This window comes from Martes martes, assembly GCF_963455335.1.
Source record: "Martes martes genome assembly, chromosome: 4".
In the NCBI taxonomy this organism is placed as follows: Eukaryota; Metazoa; Chordata; class Mammalia; order Carnivora; family Mustelidae; genus Martes; species Martes martes.
The window spans coordinates 143,890,316-143,915,771 of record NC_137891.1 but is presented as its reverse complement, the minus strand read 5'-3'; the positions used below and the strand labels follow the sequence as shown (position 1 = coordinate 143,915,771).

Sequence of the window (25,456 nt, the reverse complement as noted above, 5' to 3'; positions counted from 1 at the left end):
TCTGTTGCTAGCATGAAAGGTGAGAGCAGCTGAAAAATGCCAGAAACATGACCAGAAAGCCTGTAGGTTTTGGTCAACAGGCATTATTATCGTTGTGATATTTATCTTCCTAAAATACAAGTTGTGTGCACCTCTCCTTGGCTCACCGACCTGTATGATAATTAGCAGTGGCCTGTCAGAACAAGTCCAGACACCTGGCCTGGTGTCCATCCTGCCTTCCTCAGACCCCCTGGCAGAGACCTGTGGCTTTTCACCTGTAGGATCACCACCATCCACTCCCTGAATCAGACTTGACCAGACAAGGAGAATTTGAGAGCCACTGTTCCACTAGATGGTGATGTCCAAAATGTCTCGGCATCATCGCATCTGGGTGCTTGGTGAGAGATGTGGGCCTGCTGGTCCCCATTTTCTAGGCATACCCATGGGTCTTGATACCTTACATTGTCTCTGAGTTTGAGAGGTGAGGATGTGTTACTGGTGGGATTATGTTAGGAAACGTTCCCTTTCTCTTTACTCTGCTAGCTGATGTGCAGGCTCGTGTGTGTGTGTGTGTGTGTGTGTGTGTGTGTGTGTTTAACATTTTTATCTAAGTTGATTGATCTGTCTGTGGCCTTCTCTTTTTAAAAGAAAGCTATAAATTCAGTTGAATGGATATTACTGAGAACTGTTCTAGACACTGCTGTGTCCTGAAGGGGAGGGGGCCTGAATGCGGTGAGAAATAAAACCATCTTTGAGTAATTCTGTGTTTAGCAGGAGAGAGAGGAAGAGAGAAGCATGGGGAAAAAACAAAACATAGTGTAAGGTCATTCAAAATTTGATTTAAACTGTGTGATATGTTTATTAAATACCACCTGTAGGTCAAAATATAAGACGAGAGATACAAAGATTTGTGACACTATTCCACACTATGGAAGAGCTTACAAGATAAAATATTTACAAGATGTAATTCAGAAGAACTGTTGGATGAGAATCCTGTGTCTACTGAAAGTAAGCCCTTTGAGGGCGGGGAACTTCTCCATCTTGTTCCTTAACACCTTTTCTGCATCACATCAATGCCTGGCACATAGTAGGTACTCAGTAAACACTTCTGTAATAAATAGTGAATGATGAAACCATCATCAGAAAGTTTTACATTTAGTCAATAATTGAAAGTAGTTTAGTTTCTAGTTAAAATGAGGTCATTTTTAGAAGGCAAGTGAAGGGCAATGAACAAATTAATGTTTCAGGAGTTGTCTTTCAGCAGATGGTGAGCATGTCAGATATGAGTTGTTTGTGACTTTCTCTGATTGAGTGAATAGTTGTGGATGTGTGTGACTCCTATTCCGGAGCAAGAATTACCAGAATGTCCTTCAGTCTTCTATCAGTTGTGGTTCCAGAAGGCTCCCTGATCTAACCCGCCCAAACGGAGATCTCTACAGAGGAATTTAGGTGCTGGGTATGTGTCAATCCCCTAATGTTGTCCGTTCTTTTAAAGTATCAGTAGCCAGTCTACTGGCTATTTTGTCTTGTTTGGTGAGCATTCATTTCTCCCCAAAGGCTGGAGCCCAACCAGAGTCAGACTGGGTCGTAACCACCTGTGAAATCGCCCCAGCCCAGAGGGTAGCTGCATGAAATGACAACCTTATGTACACTGCCGTGTATTAACATAACTTAAGATAACTCCAGCCTAGTGTTGGACAGTGTAAGAGTACAATCCTGTTTCTGTTCCCTCACTCCTGTTTTTTTAATTAACATATAATGTATTATTTGTTTCACGGGTACAGGTCTGTGATTCATCAGCCTTACACAATTCACAGCGCTCACCATAGCACATACCCTCCCCAGTGTCTATCACCCAGCCATCCCATCCCTCCCTCCCACCCCCAGCAACCCTCAGTTTGTTTCCTGAGATTAAGAGTCTCTTATGGTTTGTTTGCCTCTCTGGTTTCGTCTTGTTTCATTTTTCCCCTTCTCTTTGCCATGATCCTCTGCCTTGTTTCTCAGATTCCTCATATCAGTGAGGTCATATGATAATTGTCTTTCTCTGATTGGCTTATTTTGCTCAGCATAATACCGTCTAGTTCCATCCACGTCATTGCAAGTGGCAAGATTTCACCTTTTTTAATGGCTGCATAATATTCCTGTGTGTGTGTGTGTGTGTGTGTGTGTGTGTGTGTGTGTGACATCTTCTTTATCCATTCATCTGTCGATGGACATCTAGGCTCTTCCCATAGTTTGGCTATTGTGGACATTGCTGCTGTAAACAGTGGGATGCAGGTGCCGCTTCAGATTACTGCATTTGTATTTTTTGTTCCCCTCCTAAACCAGATTGAAAGTGGCTTCAGTCCCAAAGCACTCAGAGAGCCTCAACTGCTGGCAGGGCCAGGTGACAGCACTGTCCCAGCCAGTCTGGTTGGCCTGTTGACCTTGGCAAAGCCGAGCGGGGACCAGCGCCCCGGTGCCAAGTGCAGAGGAACCAGGGTCGCATGCTGCCCGTGCCCAAACCTCTCTCTGACATTTCCAAGGACGTGAGCCAACTTTTCCCCTGGGTTTCATCTCCTGTGCGTAGGGATACAAAAGAACACTGAACCTTCCAGTTAATACGATGCCCCTCCCCCATCTCCCTCTTCCTGGAGAGGATAACAGTTCTGTTGACCATTATAATGCATTTTCTGTCTCCCAGCAATCCACACAGTCATTAATTTCTGCTGCTGACGTCAGGAAGGAGGATTATGTGTGTGTCTGAAACTGTTCCCAAAGTGCTCATTAGTCATAGATAATTGAAAAACTGGTAGGGAAAGATTTGGTGTAATAGTAGCCCCCGCCTGTGGAGAGGGACTTCAACCACCAGATAATTGTAGGCCCCAGCTCCTGACCGCTCCCACTACATCTGCCCGTCTGAATAGGAATTCAGTGGACATGAGCCCACAAACCCTCAGAGTGATTACTTTTTTACACCCCAATGTGAGTGTGTGTTGATAGGGACAGAAGCCAGCCAAATCGGGAAAAGATGTGACCTGTCCTTGGACCTCTCCTGCCTTCAGGATGATGAACAGGGTTTGGAAAATGTGCCCAGGGTACTCCTTAAATTCATTTTGCTTTTATTTTAACTTAAGCTAGTTAAAGTTTTGATCACAAAGGAAATACAAGGTCATGGTAGAAAGGAAGCACCAATCTTAGGGGAAGTGCCCTACCCTGGATCCCAATCCCTGCTGTAACAATATTCTGTATACTTTTCTAGGACTTTTCTGGAAGTAGACGTGCTTGTGTTTTGGTCTACTTTAACAAAATTCACAAGCGGGATCACACTCTGAACACTCTTCTGTGTCTTGAAGGCTTCACCAAATTTATCTTGAACTTTCTTCCAAGTTCATACCTTAATTCTTCCTCATTCATTTTAATGGCTGTGTAGGGTTTTTCTGGATACGTGTGCCCTGATTTATTTACCCTGATTCGTGGGGGAAACACCTTTAAAAAATGTACACAAGGATTGTGTGTTCAAGGTAGAAGAGTTTTAGAAATTATAAGTTTGGTAAAAAGCAAAAAAGTAGTTATAATTTCTTCATCTAGAAACAAACAATTTTTTTTTCTTTTTCCCTCAGTAATGAATTTTTACAAATAGCCCATCTACCCCCTTTGTTGTTGTTCTTAAGATGAAGTCATACTCTGCATCATGTTTTACAGCCTGCATTTCATTTGGCTCAATAGTTTCACAGATACAAACTGTTTCCTGTTCTAGCCTTTCTCCACTGCAGGTTTATCTTCTTAAAAAACAAATCTTGGTGCTCAAAGCTGTTGGCCGGCAGGGCCTCACTGCCTTAGTTGGGGCTCCTTCCCCTTCTGGAGACCCATACTTCTCTGCTCCTCCCTGGTGCCCCTTTGGCCAACATGCTGAACGCCTCAAACACTCTGTCCCCCTCAGGGCTCCCTGCAGCGAACTGCTTTTTGCTCTAATGGCATCCATTTCCCCTGAGCTTTCTAGCTCTGAAACCAGCTATCCGCCACCTGTCTTACCAGATGAGGCTCATATGTCACCTTCATCTGGATTTCCTGCCTTCCCCTGGGCCAACTCACTGTCCCTCTGTGCTCTGGGAATACCATGTACATTCCACCTGCCGAGCCCTTGATGAGAGGCCGAGAGCCTTGGTTTACCCAGAGCCCTGTGTGAACCTGTTTCACTTATGCCCTAGCACATCAGTGTTCCCACAGGTGGGCAGAAATACGCAGGGGCCTTCCACTGATGCGTGGAAGAACGGGCGAACAAAGGCCAGGAGACGGCCGGTGCTGAGGCTGCGAGCTCTTGATTACATCTGGGAAGTGGATGCTGTGATTAACTTAATTTCATGGTCAAGGAAGAGCCGAAAGGGGGATTATTTCCAGGAAAGTTGTTAAGGCGCACTAAAGCTTGCTTCCGACAGCTCCTCCAGTCCCTCAGATGCACCCCTGGGTGATAAACTTAAGGCGTGATCTGATGGGGTGATTTCTCAGAGAGTCCTTCCTTTTCTACCATCTTCTCTTACGCCAAGCTGTTTCTTTCTGGTCTCGAAATCAACAAAGCCTCTTCCTGCTTTTAGTCCAGATAGACTGTTCCTATAAATCTTTTTGCATGTTTATTTTTATTCTGGGACCACTGGCCTGAGGAGAAGGCCTCGCTGACTGCCCTAAGTTGGCTTCTCCGGCAGCAGATGCTGAGACAGATTTGGGGGTACAAGGTGGTTATTAGGGGCTGCCCCCTGTGATCAGAAGAGAGAGACAGGGGGATTGGGCTGAGGGAGGATTAGAGCTGTAATACAGTCCCGCGCCCCTTGACCAGCCCAGCAGAGTGCTCTGGAGTGAGTAGTGCCCATCAGAGGCCTTCAGCTCCCAGTTTGCTAAGTCATCAGGTGTGGCTGCCCTGGGAAGGGGGTCACCTTGGAACAGCGGCTCAAAGTTGCTGGCAGCTAGCAGCCGTCTGCTGATTTTTCTCCCATTCCTGGGCCACAAGTCTGGCATCTCCGTAGCTCCCCTACTCCACACATGCAGGTGACTGCCATGGCCTGTCAGAGCCTACTTCACAAAATCTCTCCTGTTGCCTATTTCCACATCTCTCTTGCCCATTCCTTGATGGAAGTCCTCATCTTTTCTCTTACCGAAATGGCTTCACCAGTGTTCTCCCTGTCTTTGTCTGTCTCCTGCTGCGCGTGGTCCCAGAGATATCTGGGAAAGTGCACAAATCCCAGCACCTCACGGCCCAGCCTGAATGCTTCTGCGGAGGCTCACGGTGGTCTTCATCATGGAGGTCAGACCCCTCCGTCCGGATGGCAGTGCGGGCCCCATCCCCACTACCGACTCCAGCCTTATCTGCCCTTCCACGCCCAGCTCCTCGTCCTCCTCACTCAGCTCGTTTGGCGGTCTCCCGCGTTTTCTTGACTTCTGCTCGAGATGCTGCCTGTGCTGAGGAATCTACCTGTGGTCCTCCAGAAGCCTTTCTAAACTTCTGCCCAGAAGTCCTCCCAGCATACGCCATCTTGCTAATCCTCCTCTCAGGAATCTCTTTTTAATGAAAATTATACCCTTTATGTTTGTGAACTCGGGGATGAAGGTGTAATCTTTTTACCGTCCTATGAAAATTAACCCTTTAAAAAAGTCTGAAGGTAGGGCTACTTTTTAAACATAATGTTCGTTCCAAAAGTACTTCTTTTGGGGCACCCGGGTGGTTCAGTCTGTTGAGCATCCAGACTCTTGATTTTGGCTGGGGTCCTGATCTCAGGGTCTTGGAATCGGGCCCCACCCATGGGAAGTCCACTTGAGATTCTCTCTCTCTCCCTCTGCCCCTCCTCCCACCAGCATGTTCGAGCGCTCTAAATAAGTAAATAAGATCTTTAAAAAAGTAAAAGAACTTCACTTGTTTTCTTCATTCACCTAAATTTTTCAAAAAATACATACACTGATGTGTAATTTAATGAATGAAACTGCGGGTTTGTGTCCATTAGAATGGAATCCGTGGGCTGTGCTCCAGCACTTACGCCGTTTGGCTGTGGGGAATTTACTTTCCCTGTATAAACTGACTTTCCCCATGCATCTGTGTGGTGCGGACAGTGACAGTATCCTCCACCCCCTCATTGGAGCATCCTGACTTTATCTCCTAGATATGAGCCACATACATAATTTAAAACTTTTCAGTAGCCACATTAAAGTAAAAAGCAATAGGTAAAATTAATGTCAATGTATCTCATGTAACCTAAAACACCCAAAACATCATTTCAGTGTATATTTGATGTAAAACCTATTAATGAGACATTTTACATTCATTTTTCCTGTACTTTTCCGTATCAAGTCTTTGACATCTAATGCGTATTTGCCACTTGGTACATCCCAATTTTGACGCTAAATTTTCATTGTAAATACTTAGGTTTCTTCAGTTAACATTGAAAAAGTAGATTTGCACACCAGTGTGGTTTCAAACATACTTCAAAGTTTTTCAGTAGCTGAATTGAATATCAGTTTTTGTTTTCGTTTTCTTTTCTTTTCTTTTTTTTTTTTTTAAAGATTTTATTTATCATTTTGAAAGAGAGACACAGCGAGAGAGGGAGCGCAAGCAGGGGAAGTGGGAGAGGGAGAAGCAGGCTCCCTGCCGAGCAGAGAGCCCGATGCGGGGCTGGATCCCAGGACCCCAGGATCATGACTTGAGCTGAAGGCAGATGCTTAATGACTGAGACACCCAGGCGCCCCTGAGTATCAGTTTTTAAATTGAAATGAATTAAAATGACATTAAATGGAAAATTTGGGTCCTTGGTGTTATTCCAGCCACATTTCAAGCGCTCCGTCTGCACGTGCTGAGTGGCTACAATATTAGGCACTGAAGCCACAGAACGCATTGTAGGGGTTTCAGTCTTCTGCTTGCTTTTCTTAGCTAGACTTTTTTCAGATTCAATTATAGAAGAAGCTCATTAACTAAAATGGATAAAAATGGTGTTGTGGAGGGGTTTTTTGTTTCTAGTTAGAGGAGGTTGGTGAGCCACTCAACCTTCTGCTTCCCTCAGCCCCCACCCTCCCCTCCACCTCCAGGACTCCCGAAACACCTCAACCTACCCCTGGAGCTCCATGGAAAAATTAACAAGTGGTAGGCATCTTAGCGCTGAGAAGACTGCTGACCGCCTGTTCAGAATCTTAGAATCTTGGCGCTCAGAGGGCTCTGAGCATATATGTGGGTCCATATATGTGGGTCCATACATGGGTGGGGAGGGACCCACATATGCAGTGCAGAAATACTTAGTTTACATTTCTTGGCAGGGGGAAGGGAAGGACTCAGCCTCTTCTAAACACCTGAGAACAGATGGATTTCTTCATTCTCTTCTGACTTACATGGCTCTCGGGGTCCTGATCTCATCTCCCTAACTAGGTTTGGGGCAAGGACTGCCTTTTACAGCACCATAGTGCCCACACAAAGCAAGACAATCAATAAATTCTAAACTGAAAGCCTGACTGACTGCAGGAGTTCAAGGTCACTTGAAATATCAGGGTCGTGGCATTGCACAACCCCAAAGAACACCATTCAGATTGTATTCTGTGGTTGTGCAAGTAGCAGCCTTGTCAAGTTTGCAAGGTTTAGACTGGGCTCTCTTTTTCAATGGAGAAAAACTTTCAAGACATTTTTTTATTGGAACAGAATAATTCCCCACCTTATCCTCTGACGGGAAGCAACTATACAAGTAAATGTTCTCAACTTCCTTAGGAATCTGTGTTCATCAGGGACCGGGTATGCACGAGTGCGTGTGTGTAGGGCTCGTAGAGCTGCTGCTGTGTTAGGAAGCCCGTTTGGAACAGTTTAACCATTTTAACCTAGTCTTTAAGAGGCCACTGTGTTTATATCTTTTGGAATTTCCCGTGAATGGAATCTTTCTCCAGCTTGAAAGGGGCCTCGGAGCTCTTGATTTTATAAAGTACCACAGAGCATGACCCATAGGAACCAAGGGCATACACCTAAGTCACCAAATGAGCAAAAAGGACTGTTTGTGGGTGCATGGTTTTTATCTTCATGATGTTGAGGAAAGGCAGAAGAGAGGGGAGGGAGCGGAGAGGTTCCCTGAAGAAAGCCTTACGTGTGCTTTTGTGTTCTTCAAACTGACAGATGTTTGTTTTTCCTCCTGTCTACGCAGGAAACCAAGTGCTGCCTCCTGGAGCTTCTCTTGGAAATGGGCTCACACCAGAGGCAGCAAAGGACCTTGGCCTTCCTGCTGGAATCGCGGTGGCAGCTTCACTGATTGACGCCCACGCGGGAGGCCTAGGTAACTGCCACTCCGCATGCATGAGCAACACCGTGTTCGAGTGGAATATTCCTCCAAACCGAACACACTGTTTTCCTGTTTCTAAAGCAGGGATCAAGGGCCAGTGGTTCAAGATACAGGAACAGAAAGCCCTTTTACAGTTAGGCATTTAGATAGAATTATAGAATTTTTTTATCAAATGGAGAATTTATTTATAATTTTACTGATTTCTCCATATAGAATAACAGGGAAAAAATGATCTGAATTAATATCTGGATGGTTCTTTGGTTAACTGAAAATTTGAAAAAGATATGTTAACTTCCAGCTAGCGTGTATGGTGGTGGTAGACTTATCTATGTTTTTTTCTAAAGATACTCCAAAACCCAGACATGTCTAATTGATTTGTTTTCATAATTTTGGCTTCCATCCTGTATCCAGTTCCTTGAGTGTAGTCTTAATTTCATCTCCTAAGTAACTCTCACATCTGGCATTCGAATGTGGTCATTACTTCAAAGACCCAATAAGTGCTAACTGAGTCCTAGACATGGTGTTTGGGAGCAGTGAATTTAAAACCAGACCAAACCAAGGTGTCTCTTCCCCAAATCTTAACAGGAAGGCGGACAGTGAGATAAGGGTTGCAGTCAAGTGTGATGACTCTCTCCTCCTCTATATCCTTACTGCTGTTTTTCTTTTCTTTTTTCTTCCCTTCCTTCCTTCCTTCCTTCTCTCCTTCCCTCCTTCCCTTTCTCCCTTCGTTCTTTTTTTTGGGAGGGGGGCGTGCAGATTCTCAGTATCTCTCATGTGACTATAGCCATATTTTTTTTTCCCTGGCCTTTCTTTCTAACAGTGTTGTTGGTTTTTTAAATTATGGTTAAGACTTCATGTGATCAGTGTAGTTGGTCACGAGCATTGCATTTTCAGAATAGATTCAATTGCAATAGAAAACATCAGAGTATGTGTCACATGGTAAGGGGAACACTGTTTTTATGGAACTTATGTTTATACTTTCTGTGTAGTGCATGTGCATACTGGCCGGTAATGAAAATGAATTTCTTACTATGGATCATAGTCAAAGAAATGTGGAAATGTACCCTATCCCATACTTTGTATCAGAGGCTGGAGGTGCCTTTCAAAGACTTAACCTGTGCTTCCAGAACTCAGTTTGTGTAAACACGTTTGTTTTTCTCTTCCCATACCGACTGGTTGGTCCTCTACTGCTCCCGCTGGCTACCTTGTACTCTAACTTGAAGATTTGTAGCAGAGGTTTTCTTTTCTGCATAGCCTTCCATGGAACACTCAGATTTATTGTAAAAATCTCTAATTTGTACTTCTTTCAACACTTTTATATACCCCTAGTGGAGAAATGATCACATTGGGTTGTAATCACTGATTTATCTGCTTGTCTTTTCTAACAGACCCTGAGCTCCTTGAGGGCAATATATTATTATTCTTGTCTCACCTGTGCTGAGCCCTGGATCAGGGTCCTGGGGGTGCTTGATAAATTCAGTGAATGAATACAGTCACATCAAGGCAAGAATAAGGTGAAACGACCTTAGCCTGGAGAGTGGAAGTTCATGTTTCCTTAAGCAACAGGATAATAAGCAGTGTCTAGTTCTTCTACACAGTCCACAGACATCCAGGGCAGGCCAGTGCTCATCAGTCCACAAACGTGGCTGTCTTGTTCATCTTTGCATGTTCAGGATCTAACACAATGCCTGAGAAGTTGTCAACAGCCAGTAACACTTGTGGGTCGGTTGAATGGTAGATAATACTGAGTTAGAGACAAGGGTGATTCTCTCCCTTTTTCGTGTGAGCAGTGTGTGCTTTTGATTCGAATGGCATGACTGTGGTTTCAGAGAGCAGGCACAGAGAGAACTTGTGGTCTAGAGAGCTGGGAGTTTTCCTGTCCCCTCATAATCCTGACATCCTGTACCACGTTTGAGGCCAGGGAATCTTTCTCCATCATGCTTTTTCAATGCTCTTGCCCCCACCCAGGTGCCGAGTCCTGGGCTTGGACCACTGTGTGCTGAAAGATGGGCTGCACCTACGGGCTCCTGGTTCCTTGTCAGTTTCCTTGTCAGTTTCCTAGACCTCCAGAAGGGAGGAACCAGAGCAGGCCTTTTCAGTTCTGGCCAGCACTTGCTGTGCCCTATAGGGCACTTGCTGTGTGTAGATACACAGAAAGTGTGGGTTGAATTGTACTGGGAAGAATCCAGGCTATTACAGGACACCCCCCCCCCCGTCACCCTTTTCTTAAATCAGAGACGTTTGGTGATGGGAATTTTACTCCTTGAGGCTTTGGCTGAGGCTTTTTGTTCCTTTTAATTAAGTTCATCAGTTAGTGAGTTTCCCTTGTGTTTTCCACAAGTAAGTTCTTTACGTGGGAAGGTAGAATAAGGACCTTGGATTCTTTAAGGGCTAAGCATAGGCACTAGCGGTTTCCGGGAAGGCACAGGGAGGGGCTTCTCTGGCAACTGTGAGACAGTCAAGATCATAGTTTTAACCAAGTTTTGTCCTTCCGTGTACTTTCTGATACTTCCTCCTCTCCCCTTTTGGCCAATTCAGGATTAGGGTGTCTGGGAAAGAGAGGAGGCCTGAAACAGAGCCTTCCTTTTGCTTCTCACCCTGCCCATGCCCTCCGCAGCCGCGAGGGTCTTGGAAAGATCATCCACCATCCAGCTGCATAGTCACTAAAGAAACATACTGAGTGCTTGCAAACCTGCCAGTTACTGGTCCAGGCACTGGGGGTTATGGCGGTCAACAGAGCAGACAAAACTCCGTGCCTTCTGAAGAGAAAATTCTGTTGGTTCTTTCCTGGCTTGTGTGTTTGTTGCTTCGTAATACTGGTTGGAGACAGCTGCTGTTGTGATGTTATGATAAGGGCTCTGAGCATGGAATCTGAAGATCTGGATGTACGTTTTTACTCTCTCGACCTGTGTTCCTCGGGCCCAATATCCTACCTCTTCGCTCCTGTATTTCCCCTTCTGTAAGAAGAGAGAGCAGTGCCCCCCGCCACATAGACACACACACACACACACACACACACACACACAGGGTTGTTCAGAGAGCCAATGATGTGAGTAGGTAAAACAGCTGGCACATAGTAGGCACATTGTTATGAGGCATCTCTCTTTGGTTTTCTCACTCTGGAATCATAATACCTGATGCAAAGTAAGAGCTTTCACATTGGAAGTTCTCTGAGTTACTACTATAGTGAGAAGTGTACTAGGAGAACTGTCTTCTCTTTGGGTGGGCAGTTGGAGAAGAACCTCAGGCTTCTGGACTCTGTGTGCCTTCCCCAAATGTGCCCTAACTGTCCTTGCCTGACACTTGGTAACAGAATGCAGGATTCACTGCTTTAGATTGTGTACGGTGGAGGTCAGAAGCAATCTCAAGAAATGGGTAGATGAACTCCATGCTAAGAAATTGCTGAGTGTCAAGGTTCAGAATCCAGCTCTGGAGGTCAGAACTGGAGGCCGTGCAAGTTTCCTGCCAACAGGCCCTGACAGTCATGGCCCCTTCGTGCGCTGACCCGGCATGACCTACCTTGGACCCTGCATTCTGACTGGTAGGAGGGGTCGGCGTTCTGCTTTGGAGAAATCTCCCTGGGCTCTCAGTCTAAGGGAGCTGGGGACAGGAGGATAAAGATCAAAGAGGCAAGTAAAATTCAAGCCATGCTTTTTCCAATTCTAGAAAAAGAGGAGAAAGGACTTTGTGGGAATAAAAATCAAAGATTAAAGAACATGTTGTTCTCAAGGTGCTGGTTAGTAAGTTCTCCAGCAGACAGCCAGGAGATAGGAGTAGCTTTGTTTGCTCTTTGTGGGGGCGGTTCTGGCCAGGGCTCCTGCTGCTGATATTTTTCTAGCTTATAAAAATAGTATTAACTTTGTTCCAGGTCTGTTCTTGGCTCCAGCACCCCAGCTGTCCTGAAAGGCAATAACAACCCGATTTCTGCCTCAGGCTCTCGTTCTAAATTTATCAGACAACCTCTTGATTATCCCTCAAATCTTGACTCCGGTGCCACCTCCTCTGGGAGCCTTCCCTGACTCCCTCCAGCTGACTTGAGCACTCCTTTCCCTGTTCCATGTATCTTGGACTTGCTTCCCTTTTACTGTGCATGCCACGCAGTCTTGTGTGTGCATCTTGGTCTCATTTACTAGTTGACAGCTCTTTGAGAGAGAGTACTGTGTCATTTCATCCTTCTGTCCCGGCAGCCTGCACAGGGCTTTGCCCATAGAGGACCCTTAACACATGCGTGTTTAGTGACTCAGTGAATGGAAGGAATGAGGGCATCCCCTCCACAAGGGACGGATGCTACAACACAGAGAGTGAGTAACTTCTCATTACAGAGGCAGTTATCCCTACACAGTAGGTATACACTGGCTCAGTTCTCCATGCAGCAAAAGAGTTGGGTTTGGGCAGTCCCTGATCCACTCCTGGATGTCTGGAAATTGGTGTCTTTGGGGTCCCATCATGTTAGCAGGTGTTGGCTAAGAGCAGACTTTGCACCTAGGTTTAGCATTGCTCTTTGCTTCCAGATACTGGATTCTTTGGTGTTGAATTGGCATAAATTGTTCATCTGAGTTTCAGAGTCAAACCAAATGAGGATATTTGAATTCCTCCCTCGCTCCTTCCCTCCCTTCTTTTCTTCCATTCTTGTTTTTTTTTCCCTCAATAGCAGAAGAATTGGTTTAGCCAGTTTGATAAAAAGAGCTTCTGGTCCATGCCCTCCTAGAAAAACCTAGTTTGTTCCAGTGAGCAGTGAAACTTGTCAGCTGCCCCTCTTGCCACAAGCAGTGGTCTAGGAGCAGTGCTGATTCTCAGCACAACTTTATACATTCTATTATTTTGGTCCCATTTACCAAATGAAACAATGAGGTTCACAAAGACGACCTGACTTGCCCAAAGCCACACAGTTAGTAAGTGGTAAATCCTTTATTTATTTTTTTAATGTTTTATTTATTTATTTGATAGACAGAAATCACAAGTAGGCAGAGAGGCAGGCAGAGAGAGAGGGGGAAGCAGGCTCCCCGCTGAGCAGAGAGCCCGAAGCAGGGCTCGATCCCAGGACCCTGCGATCCTGACCTGAGCTGAAGGCAGGGGTTTTAACCCACTGAGCCACGCAGGTGCCCCACTGTGGTAAATCATTTAAAATCCATGCCTTCTGATTCCAGAACTCACATTCTAATTCCTGTGCCATATTGAATGGCATATCTGTTAAGATGGGATCCAGTCTACTCTTGAATTTGACCCTTTAAAATATCATATTAGCAAGTAACAAATAGTACCAAAAGGATTTCAGTAAATATCTATTGATAACCAACTACTAGTTGATGGGAGTATTAGGTGAATATGAGAGAGAATTAGACTTCCGGGCATTAATGATCTAATAGAAAAAGTAAACATTCAATAAACAATGACAGTTATATGTACCAAGTGTGGCGAGCTTCAGAAAAATATAGAATATGCCCCAAATTGGGACTTGAAGAATAATAAAAGGATCCCTAGAGGACATGGTGTCTGGCCATGTAAACACAGCATTTTTTACCCTGTTAGGGCATCTTGGTAAAACAGAACTTATTTAATCATTGTAACTGTTTAGCTTCAGCTAGGCTTTCTTCTTAATAATGACTCCAGCAAGGATGACATCAGCATCATTAGTAAAAACAAGTAGTAGATCCACTACTCTTATCGGCACCGCTGCCATTAGGACCATTCTTCCTTGCCCTCTGTGCCAAGTGCTTGGCCGGACCCTTTACCTGCTCTGTCTCTTGTCCCTCACAAGTATCCTACTCCAGAGAGGTTATTTCCCATCTTGTACATGAAGACGTTGAAGGCCAGAGGCAGAACACTTCTGTAACCACGTAACTCACATCCTGGCAAGGTCTGGGCTTGCGTTTGACTCCAGAGCTCACCTTCTATTTCTCTAGACCGGTGATTCTCAGTCTGGGGTGATTTTTAATCCTACCTCCACTGCAGGGGACATGGGGCCACGTCTGGAGAGTTTTTGGTTGTCAGACTGGCGTGTGGCGGCTGGAGGACCGGAATGGTGCTGAACACCCTGCAGCACTCAGGACAGGCCCACGGCAAAGAGTGACACTGCCTCCGACATCAGTAAGGGCTGAGGATGGGAGACCCGCTGTAGACCCAGCGCCTTCACTGATAGCATTTCTCGCACCAGCTTATTTCTATGGAAGCCAAAAAGCAACCCAAAATAAGGGTTTGGCTAATAGATTAGTACTTTGTCAACATGTACTTTATGCAGTTAACTCTTAGGTGAAATAACTGGGAGGTACGAAGACAAAAGTGGGAGCAAAGAGCAGCGGGACAAGAGGATTCGTCCCCCATGTGCCTCACTGAGAGGAAGGCCTCACCAGACCTCCCGTCCTCCTTTCTCTGCACACCACATACCTTCCACCCCCTTGCCTTTTTCTCCCCTGCCGTCTGCTCTGTTTGGGGTGGCCTTTCCTCGTCACCTGGACAGGCTAACTCAGGTGTCAGCACTCAGTCTAAACGTTACTTCCTCCAAAGTTGACCTTGCTCCTAGAAAGAACGAATCCCTCCCCACCCGCAACACTTTGCCTCTACTTCAGTGTTACCCCCGAAATCTTGCTCACCTTTTTATGCCCGTCCAACCTACAACCCACAGAGTCTGTCCTCAGTCAATACTGAATTGATGAACATAGTAGCCATGAGATCATTTTGAAAGCTCAAACACAAAGATTGCTAAATCAGCGTGGGGAGAGCCTTTATTTTATTTTATTTTGGGGGAGGAGAGTTTAAAAACCCAGATTCCTAGGCCCTGCCCACCCACCCCACCCCCCACGGATTTCAAGCCTAAACATCAGGTGGGACCTGGAAAACTGGTTAGGAGACAGAAGGTGTCCCCGGGTGCTGCCAGGTAGACAAATCAGACCAAACTAGAGGTGTGCGGAGGAGCTGGGCAGGAGGGAACATATCTAATGGGGAAGGGAAGGTGGGTCCAGAGAGGCAGGCGGGCTGTGAGAAATGGAGGGGAATGAAGAGCAGGTGCGACCATGCTGGGGATTCTGGAAGGAGAACAGCGGTGTCAGCGCCTGAGCAGAGAGAGCAAGGGCAGCTCTGGGAGTCCCTGGATGTGAATCCTAGCCGGGGCCGGGGCAGAACATGGTAATGTGGGTTCCAGGTTTGTTGTTTTAAGTTGAGGTTTGTGTTAATGAGAGCCACCATTGCCTGGGACCTTAGCAGCTGCAGGCACCATGGTGAGGGACTAGGGGAGCTGAAGGGAGGGAGAGCTTGGGGTTCCTGTGCCCAGGCCCCCAGGCTCTCTTGGAGTGCTGGGTTTCTCTGGACTGGGAAGTGCTGGCCTCAGCAGGGAGACAAGTCTTCATCTGTGGTCAGAAAGTGGAGAGGATGTGGGGCCTTGGGGCCACGGCTAGCCTGCCCTGTCCCACCCCCCTCGTGCCCTGCTCAGAAACAGTACCATCGTCGGTGTGATGATATCTGCTCTGCTCAGCAATGAGTGATCACAGGCTTCGAACTGAAAGATTACTCAGACATCTTCTATCTCAGATTCTTCACTTTGCAAATGAGAAAGCTGAGGCCCAGAAGACCCGTGAATCATCCCAGGTTAGCCTGGCAAGTCACTGTCAGACTTGAAGTTAGAAACGGGCCTCCTCGTTCGTCTGCCAGCGCCTCTTCCCCTGTTAGGCTGTGCTGTCTCCAAATTAGGGAAAGGGAATGATTCCATGTGTGGGGGGCTCTTACTAGACCAGGAGAAGAAAGGGTGTTTTCACACGGTTTGTGTGCGTATATGTGTGCATACAATCGTAGACCATTGTATATGCATCACATGTGTTTGCATGTGCTTGTATACATGTGTGTCTGTCCATGTGTGTATGTGTACTGTGGTACATGTGTGTAGATACTAATCCATTTTACACATTCTGTCCCACTTAATGCCACAGTCAGTCTTGCCGGGGTTGGGGGCTTTTAAATAAATAAACCCATTCTCAGCCACACATGAACGAGCTGCTTTGTTTGGCTGTCACAACTTGCACTAAGTCTCCGTCAAAACCTGGTAATAATAAAAGCACCTGGTATTCAGGTTCCTTGTGAAGAGCTCAAAGTAGTTATTTTTATTTCACCCATCACTTAATGAACAGCTGCTCTGTGCCGAGTGTGGCACTGGCCACTTTAACAGCGCCATCGGCCCCCAGCCTCCCTGGGAGCTACCACTGTTTGCTGATTTTAGCGTAAGGAGATCAGAATGCCATAATTTGTTCAAGGGGACATTTTAATAAATGGTGGAGTTGGGTTCTAGGTCCAAGGTGTTCTGACTCAGAGTTTTCTCCTGCCCGCCCTGGATTCCTTATGGTAGCCTGCACCTACACCGACATAGATATCTGTAACAGAAGATAGGGCTTCTGTTTAACCTTCTGCCAGGCAGGTGTATCTCTAGATCCATTCTGTGGGTGAGAGAGTTGAGGCCCAGAATGGGAAAGTGAGTTAATAATGAATACTTAAAGCAGCACAGGTTTCCAGGACTTTGTCGGTCATGGGGAATAAGACCAGGCTTTTACTAGACCAGCCTGGTCATTTTTTGACTGCATCCTGGTGAGATCAGTAATATTCAAGAGGGTATGAATTGTGTTAACTTTGTTGATTAATGTTGAAATTAATCTCCTCTGTGGGGTAACTTGTTATTTGGAAACCACCACCTGGTATTTTTGCCTCCCTTTTTTTTAATGTTTTATTTATTTACTTGAGAGAGGGAGGGCATGAGATGGGGGAGGGTCAGAGGGAGAAGCAGACTCCCTGCTGAGCAGGGAGCCCAATGCAGGACTCGATCCCAGGACTCTGGGACCATGACTGAGCCAAAGGCAGTTGCTTAACCAACTGAGCCATCCAGGCACCCCTGTTTTTGCCTCCTTTACTCATTTTGCAAATGGTCACCCTGGAAGTGAAGGGATTTGCTTAAGGTTACAGGACCAGAAAGGGTTGGATCTGAGACCCAGACCCTGATCTGTGGGTTTCTTCCTGTGACTTTGCATTGGCTTTGGTGTAGTCTTTGCATCAAACAAGGGAGCAAGTGCTGCCTAGTAAATGGAGCAGAGTGTCTTGACCCAGCATGAGGGCCCGCGCCCAGAGCCCCCAATTGTAAGCAATCTCTACTGACTCATTAGCTCCAGCAATATTAATACTAATATTCAGTATTAATAGATGACTGAAAAGATGAGTTGCTGTTTTCTTTTGCTGAGCTTGGGAACAAAAACAGCACACACACGAGCCCAGCCCCAGGTTCTGACCCTGCCAGCCACCTGTTAGGAGGCCTTCCCATTCCAAGTTCCAAGGTAGAAGACTGCTAGCAAAGTGTTTGCTTGGGGGCCCAGTGTCTAATACCGCAGTTGCGTCACTGGTGACAAGAGTCGGCTTACCCCAAAGGCCCACTGTTTTTCATGGCACAGGAACTGACCACATGGCACTTCGGTCCATATAACATTTCGGAACACCAGTGTTTACTTTGGGGCTTGCACACCAGCAGCTGTTGGTGGGAAAATGCACCTCTCCGGCTAGCACCCTCAGTGGCAGCCTCCCGTCTGAGCTGCTGCTTGCTTCCTTAGCATCGGCCCGCAGGCCCGGTTGCTTTCCTCGGTCCACTTTCCTCTTGACCGGGCATTTGGAGAAGTCAGAATAAAGAGCAAAGAGAAAGAATTTTCCATTTCCCCACCCTGGGGGATCTTGAGGATTGCCTCATGGCACCCTGTGGCCAGTGTAGATGTCTGGACAAACTAGGAAGGAAACTTCCTTGAAATATAGAAAAATTGCAGTAGTCTCCAGTTACATTATTCAACAGCATGCTTTGCATGACTCTAGTCTTTATCACGCTCTGGACTGTGACTCTGATGTAAGAATTTGGCTTCTGAGGGGATGCCTGGGTGGCGCCATTGGTTAAGCCTCCGACTCTTGGTTTTGGCTGAGGTCATGGTCTCAGTCGTGAGATCGAGCCCCGCGTTGGGCTCCATGTTCAGTGTGGAGTCTGCATGAGATTTTGTGTCCTTCTCCCTCTGCCCGTACCACTCATGCTCACTCTTTCTCTCTAAAATAAATAGATAAATCTTTAAAAAAAATAAAAAATAAAAAAAGAATTTGGCTTCAGAAGACAATGCAAATGAAAGATCTGGAGGAAACCCAGCAAAGTAGTTAATAACACATGACTGTTGCAAATCCTGGTGCCACTTCCTGTCTGTGTGACCTTGGGAAGCCACCTGACATGCCATGCCTCACTTTCCCCATCTATGGAATGCAAATAATAATAGTACCTACATCATAGAGTTGTTTCAGGAGTAAATGAACTCATATCAGCCAAGCACTTAGAGCAGTGTGTGGCAGTACTGTGTATATTTAGCTATGATTGATATGATCTCAACAGATCTACAGGATGAATGATAGCAATGGGCAAGAGAGATTTAAAGATTGATTCCTTTATTTAACACGTACATGATGTCTTCCTATTATGTGTCATGTACCATTTATAGGTGTGTTGGATACAGTGGTGAACAAAGACAAGTTCATCTTCTCCCAGAGCTTTTATCTGCTTGGGGAGTTCCTAAAGCTCCAAATAAACATATGCGTGCGTATTTTTATGTGTTGCATGCATGCATATCTGTGCACACACGTGTGTTTGTTACACATCTGTGCACACATGTGTTTGTATGTATGCGTGTGTGCACATGTTCATAAGTGTGCCTCTGTGAGTGTGTGTTTGTACATGTGTAGGTGTATAAGTGTTTGTGTGTGTCTGCTTATATGTGTGTGTACACTGTGTGTGAATATGTGTGTGTGTGTGTGTGTGTGTGTGTGTGTGTTTGTGTGTATCAGGCACTGCCAAGTGTTATAAAGAAAAGATTCATGGGGGTGCCTGGGTGGCTCAGTGGGTTGAAGCCACTGCCTTCGGCTCGGGTCATGATCCCAGGGTTCTGGGATCGAGTCCTGCATCGGGTTCTCTGCTCGGTGGGGAGCTTGCTTCCCGCCACCCTCCGGCCTGCCTCTCTGCCTACTTGTGATCTCTGTCAAATAAATAAATAAAATCTTTAAAAAAAAAAAAAAAAGAGAGAGAGAAGAAAAGATTTACGTAAGCGATGGAAAGTATCAGGAGTTGCTACCAGTACAGAGAGTTCTGAAGTTTAGTCCAGAGTGCTAACATTGGGGAAACAGACCTCAGTATAATGAGGGGACATGTCATGGCATAAGAAAGAAGGTGGAGACAAATTCAGTCGGCAAATCTGTGTTAGGCCCGTGCTTGGCCTAAGGTAATGCCCTAGGCATGGGGGATGGCAGCTGATGACTTAGCCCTTTCTCTGGAGGGGTCCAGCAGCTGGTGGGGAGATAGAAGCCGTGAAGCAGACCCTGTGGACACCGGAGTTCCCAGCTTTCCACTTACTAGCAAGTTATGGAACGGCTCTGTGTCTCAGATTGCTCTTCTCTAAATGGGGATCATGATGGTACCTCCTTGGGTGGTTGTATAGACACATTCTCCTGACATGTGGTGGGTGCCCTTCCAGTGTTAGCCCTTCCTGGTGAGAGGCTCAGTTATAAAAGTCCTGGAATTCCAAGCCAAGGAGCTGGGATGCTGAAATGAAGTTGGATCAACACTATCCATTCAAAGAGCTTCCTTGGTGCTGACTGTTGTCTGAAAACCATGTCAGGTGTCCTGCAGCCGGTGTATGCCTTCGGGGGTACAGCTGTGGTTTTTAATACCAATGGATGATGCTCCAAAAGGAGAGTATGACCAGTAAGAAAGATACCATCTCATTTTAAGCTTAGAGCAAAAGCTCCCTTCATTAGAATTAAGCAGGTATGTATTTTGCCAGACTCTGGGGATTCAGAAATAACCCACTCCCTGCCAGGACTTTGCACTCCACCTTGCAACTTCCCTTAACCCAACCTGCAGCATCGTAGCTGGAAGGGAAACTTGATTCCCCATCTCTGACTTAAACATCTCCAGCTGATTGTTCCTCATCCTCCGGGTCCAAGGCCAGGCAGTGCTCCTTTTCACTGTCTCCTACCTCCTCTGATATCTGCCAGTGTCTTTTGTGCAAGGAATTTTATCTCTAGTCCTTTCTCTTCACATGGCTATCTCTTCTCTGGCTTCAGATCCAAACAGAGAATGTGCAGAGTTTGTTTGTGCTCATTAAAGTCTGAACTTGGGGAAATTCTCCCAGAGCCCTAAGGAGTTCTGTGCCCATACTTCGAAGTGTTCCATCCTCATTCTGTTGGTGGCAAGACAGACTTTCAAAAACCACTTCTCTGTTCCCATTTTAGCAAATACTGTTTATTGGAGATGGAGAATGGAAAATGGAGAAATGTCATGAAAGAATGGGTTCTTTAGATTATTTCCAATGATTCATAGTAAATTGAATTCACGACGCAGTTAATCCACAAAAAAGTATTTTAATGTAATTTAAATTTAAATTTAATTTAAACTTAGAGTGATTTGTAAGTGTTTTTAAAAACTATCTGACTTCTGTCCTTGTTTACTTTTCAAGCATGAGTAAGCAGAGTTACCCCAAAAACTAGTTAGAATGCAGATTTCCCCACAACCAGCACTAGGTGTCCCTGGGGAGTGTATCCTCCCATGAGCCTGATGGGCTTTACCACTGGTATCTTAAAAGATAGCAGGAGGGGGCATCCTAAAGCCTAGTTCGTTATCGTCAAAAGTTGTCTGTGTATAATCCAGAAGGAGCAAAATTAAACCCAGGCTAATGGAAAGTGTATATTTTATAAAATTTTTGTTTCAAAAGCACAACAATGGAGAGCTCTTGGGTCTGGGACACTTCTCCCAAGCCACACACTACTTAAGTGTTCACCAAGGCAGTACATGGTATGGATGCGACACAAGCTTGCAGCTGTGTCCATTCTTACCCCTGCCATATAAAGCCAAAGATGAGACTTAACCTAGGCTTAGGCAGCAAGTCTGGCATAATTTTGAGAACCTTGGTCTGTCCAACTTCAGGTCTTATCATTGTAGAGCTTTCCCCAAGCCTGTGTTAACTGAGTTAGCCATAGATAATATTTTTAAAAATTTTCAAAACACAGGAAACATGGAAAATCTTTGCATCTAATGCACAGGTCTAGGGAAAGCCTCAGCTCTTCGATTTGGTGTAAGTAGGATGGATTGGGTCATGGACCCAATTGCTGTTGTATTGCTGCAAGCCCCTGGGCTGAATTTAGTTTCGGGAGTTAAAAGTGTACCAACCTAATAAAAAAAAAAAAAGTGTACCAACCTGTGGCTCCCCCACTGTAAAGCCCACAGGGGGCCTCCCCCACCAGAATCAGTCAAAGGAGCAGAAACTGTGCACGCCTTCTAGATTCAGGCCTCTCACAGCTGAACGTTGTAAAGAAATACCCACACAACTCAACTCTGTGAAATATATTAAATATGCCTGAATGATGTGGCCCTTGTTCATGAGTTGTCTGCGTGACTGTGGTGTGACATGATTGCCCAGCCTGATGCGTGTGGCCTGTCCATTCTTCTGCCTATGCCTGTCTACCAGTATAGGTAACACACAAACATTAACACTGAAACGATTGAAGACATGGTTGCATTACTCTCTGCCCCACGTAGACTGTGAGCTTCTTGTGGGCAAAGCAGTGTGTTCGTCTTTGTAACTTCAGACCCCGGCATTTAACTCAGTAAATGAATGATTATATACAGTAGTTAATGGGTTTGTTTATCAACAACATGCTAAGCACTATACTAGTGACTATGGTGAAGACAGTGATTTAACAAAATGAAGACAGAATGTGGACCAGGTTGTACAGGGATTTGAAAAAGGAAGAAATCTCTCAGTTGAGACAGTAAGGCAGGGGAAGGACAAAGATGCTAGTATTCATTGAATGACCTCAGTGTGCCAGAACCGGGTGCTGGATCATCTCCATGTGTAATCTTGATGTCAACTCCCGCAGCGTGTTCCCGGGTCACACAGCTCGTAATGATAACCCCCGAGTATCAGCTACTGTGCTTCTCCAGGGGAGTGGGAGGTGTCAGCCTTAAAAATAAAACAGCCAGTTATCAGACTAGCAGAATGAGTTTATTCAGGAATGTCAGAGGAGTTGCAGTATGGGACAAGCTAACTATGGCGAACCCTTGACATGTCTGGAGAACAAAGGAGAGAAGCTCGTGTTTGTAGCAGGAAGGAGGCAATTGGGGAGGGTTGTTTTTGAATGAAAGTTCACTGGAGAAGAACAAGAGTTCGAGGTGTGGCAGTTTCTCAGTGACTGTAAGTGGTGGCTAGTGTGTTGTTGCTGGGGCAGGGGGGGATCTCCTCCTTTTTCTTACGAGCAGGAGATGGAATTCCTATGTGAAAAATGGCTTCCCTTGCAAGATAATTCTTATCCTCCATCTTTCTGCTGGTGTTGCCAGCTGCAGTGAGTGGCACATGTGTGAGAGCTACCCCCCGCAGGGCTGCCCAACTCCATTTGTAATGGTGTTTCCTTTACTTTCACAGAGGAGTAGCTTTGAACTGAGCATAAGACCATAGGTATTTATCTCCACTGGAAGCAATGAAATGTAGAGTCTAATGAATGAACAGTGTAACATAAGTGTGGGTATAAGGGGTTGGGAAATGATAAGCTTTGCAGTTTGGTTGAAATCTCTGGTGTCCCTAAGGGATTCCTGGAATATGAGGCTATCAACATCAAGGAAGTAGGCATGATGGCCGTCCTTGAACGCCATGTTGAAAAGTTTGTGCTCCTCCCTCTTCCTCCAAGCATTGGCGAGCCATTGAAGGGAGCTTTACCCAAGTCATTTCCAGCAGTGCTTTATGTAGTTCTATACACAGTAGTTGGGGAAGAGGAAAGAGCGGTAGAGAAGGGGTAACCCAGAATAGGGTGTGGAGTGGGCCTTGAAGAGAAGACAGGGAATTTGAAAAGACAGGGAATTTGACAACTTCTTTTTTTTTCTGAATATGTTGATTAGGCAAGAGTTACTTAAACCTTTGGATTCTCTTTATATGTCTTCTAGCAATTATTAAATTAAATGCACGGAAGTGACTTCTTTATTTGAAATGCATTTTCTCTTGTGTTTGGAAGAAGATAATAACTTATTAATTTCAAGTCAGTAATTCATCTGATTTCTAAGCTGGGCATTCATTAAAGTCCCTTATCTTTGGTGGAGATATGCAGTGAACTCATCCATTTAAAGGAGAGCTGTGAATCCTAACGTTAAATAAGCAAAACACAAGACCTCCCAAAGTTGAGAAAACACTTGTCTCAGAGTCCACGTTCTATAGGAACGTCCAGGAACTGTTCTCAGCTGTCAGCCAGCACTGCTGACTTAAAATTTTGGTAAAATACGGTAGATTGACAGTAAGAAATAATAACTGGCAGTGAAAATATAGTCCCTTTTTTCCTACCTTCAGCCAGCAGGTAACACACCCTCACTAACTGGCAGGCACTGGTCTAAGAACTAGAGATAGATATATGAACAAATCTAAGTCCCTGCCCTCAAGGTGCTCACATTCTAGTTGTAGAAACAGACAAGTAAACTGTCATAATGTGGTGTGGGAACTGTTTGATAGTAGCATGCATGGAATATTCCAGGAGTCTAAACTCATTTTACCCGAGCAGATCGGGAAGATGTCTCTTTCAGAAATGATATTGATTTGACTTGAAAGACAAACAGGAGAGAGAAGAAAGGAATTTATCAGATGGGTAAAGTAGGTATGGGGCAGGCAGGAATGATGGGGAGAGGAGAGAGGGAGGCATATGGAGATAGCGTGTGCTAAAATCCAGAAGCATGAGGATATCTGTTTGGGCTGCACAGAACTGAGGGCTGTTATCCAGAGTGTGCATGTGGAAACAGACAGGTGGGAGGTATGTGTGGGAGCCAGAGTTCCAAGGGCCTTGTATGCCATCTTAAAGAGTTGGATTTTTATCCTTAAAGTAATAGCTTTTAAGTAGAGACTCTAGAGACCACAGATCTAATGGCTCAGCATAGGAGAGCATTGAGGTAAGAGGTGTTGAATGTTGGGCCCAAGGCAGAACCACTAGGAAGGGAAAAGAGGGAAAGATTAAAAAATTAGAAAGAGACTGAACAGTGAAAAAAAGATGGTGGCTGTGTCAGATGCCGATACAGGAAAAATTGAATTCCAAATGGATTATAGGCCTAGTATGAAATGTAAAATAGGAAGTTTCTAAAAGGCAGTATTTGGGAGAAGTCCTTTATGACTTTAGGATGAGGAGATATTTCTTTAATAGGACATCAGTATAAGCACAACCATAAAGAAAAGGGTTGATAAATTGGACTACATTAAAACCAGGAAGTTCTTTCATCAAAAGATGCCATGAAAGGGGGAAAATGGGAGCCACAAAATGAAAAATGCTATTTGCAATACATATAACAAAGGACCTATATCCATAATACATATAGGAGGAATTTCTACTAAAAATAATAATAAATTAAAAAGTGATAATAATAAAATTTTAAAAATGCAAACCAAAAAACCATTTCCTGCCATGCTGACAGGAGGATGGCAAAAATTATTTGGATAGCTTTGCAATGAAGAGGATAGGCAGATGAACAATAAAATGTAAAAAGTTTCTCCACCTCATTAGTCATTAAGAAAGTCCAAATTAGAACCATGATATGAGAGCACCGCACAGCCACCATGTTGGCTAGAATTAAGAAGATCAATGATACCGAGTGTTATTGGGGATATGAAGCACGGGAGGGTCTGAAACACTGGATGGGGGCAGGAGTTGGTGCACCGCCCTGGACAGAGGTCAGCAGTATCTCTGTATTCTCTGAGTTAGCGGTCCCACTTAGGCATCTCCCCAACAGCAGTGTGCACACAAATACACAGAACACGTTTATTTGTAATAGCCAAAGCCGGGAAACACCCCCCAAACGTCCATCTATAGTAGATGAATAAATGATTGATGTATTCATACGGTGGCATCTCGCTCTATTGTAAAACTATTCAGAAAATTCTCCACACAGCAGCATGGCTGAATCTCACAAATGTGGATGACAAAAAGTGGCACAAAGAAAATATGTGAATAGTTTAAAAATGAAAAGTCAGGCAAATCCTATGGTCTAAACATCCAAGTAGTAGTTTTCTTTGGTGGGTGTGGTGTCTGGAAAAGGGTATGAAGGGATATAATTTCATCATCTGGGTAGATGTGTTTATTTTGTGAGAAATCACCAAAGTGTGTATTTAAAATCTGTGACCTTTTGCTGCATGCTATAC

General features: G+C 45.1%; 1 protein-coding gene across 4 annotated transcripts in view; it reads left to right on the top strand.

The window, feature by feature from the left end:
- Positions 1-25,456, top strand: part of FGGY (FGGY carbohydrate kinase domain containing) — a 400,554-nt gene that overhangs the window by 191,976 nt on the left and 183,122 nt on the right. For all 4 annotated transcript variants that reach the window (XM_080800002.1, XM_080800001.1, XM_080800003.1 and 1 more), the window contains one exon: positions 8,118-8,246. In XM_080800002.1, the coding sequence (XP_080656128.1) occupies positions 8,118-8,246 (129 nt within the window). The remainder of the gene's footprint in view (positions 1-8,117; positions 8,247-25,456) is intronic.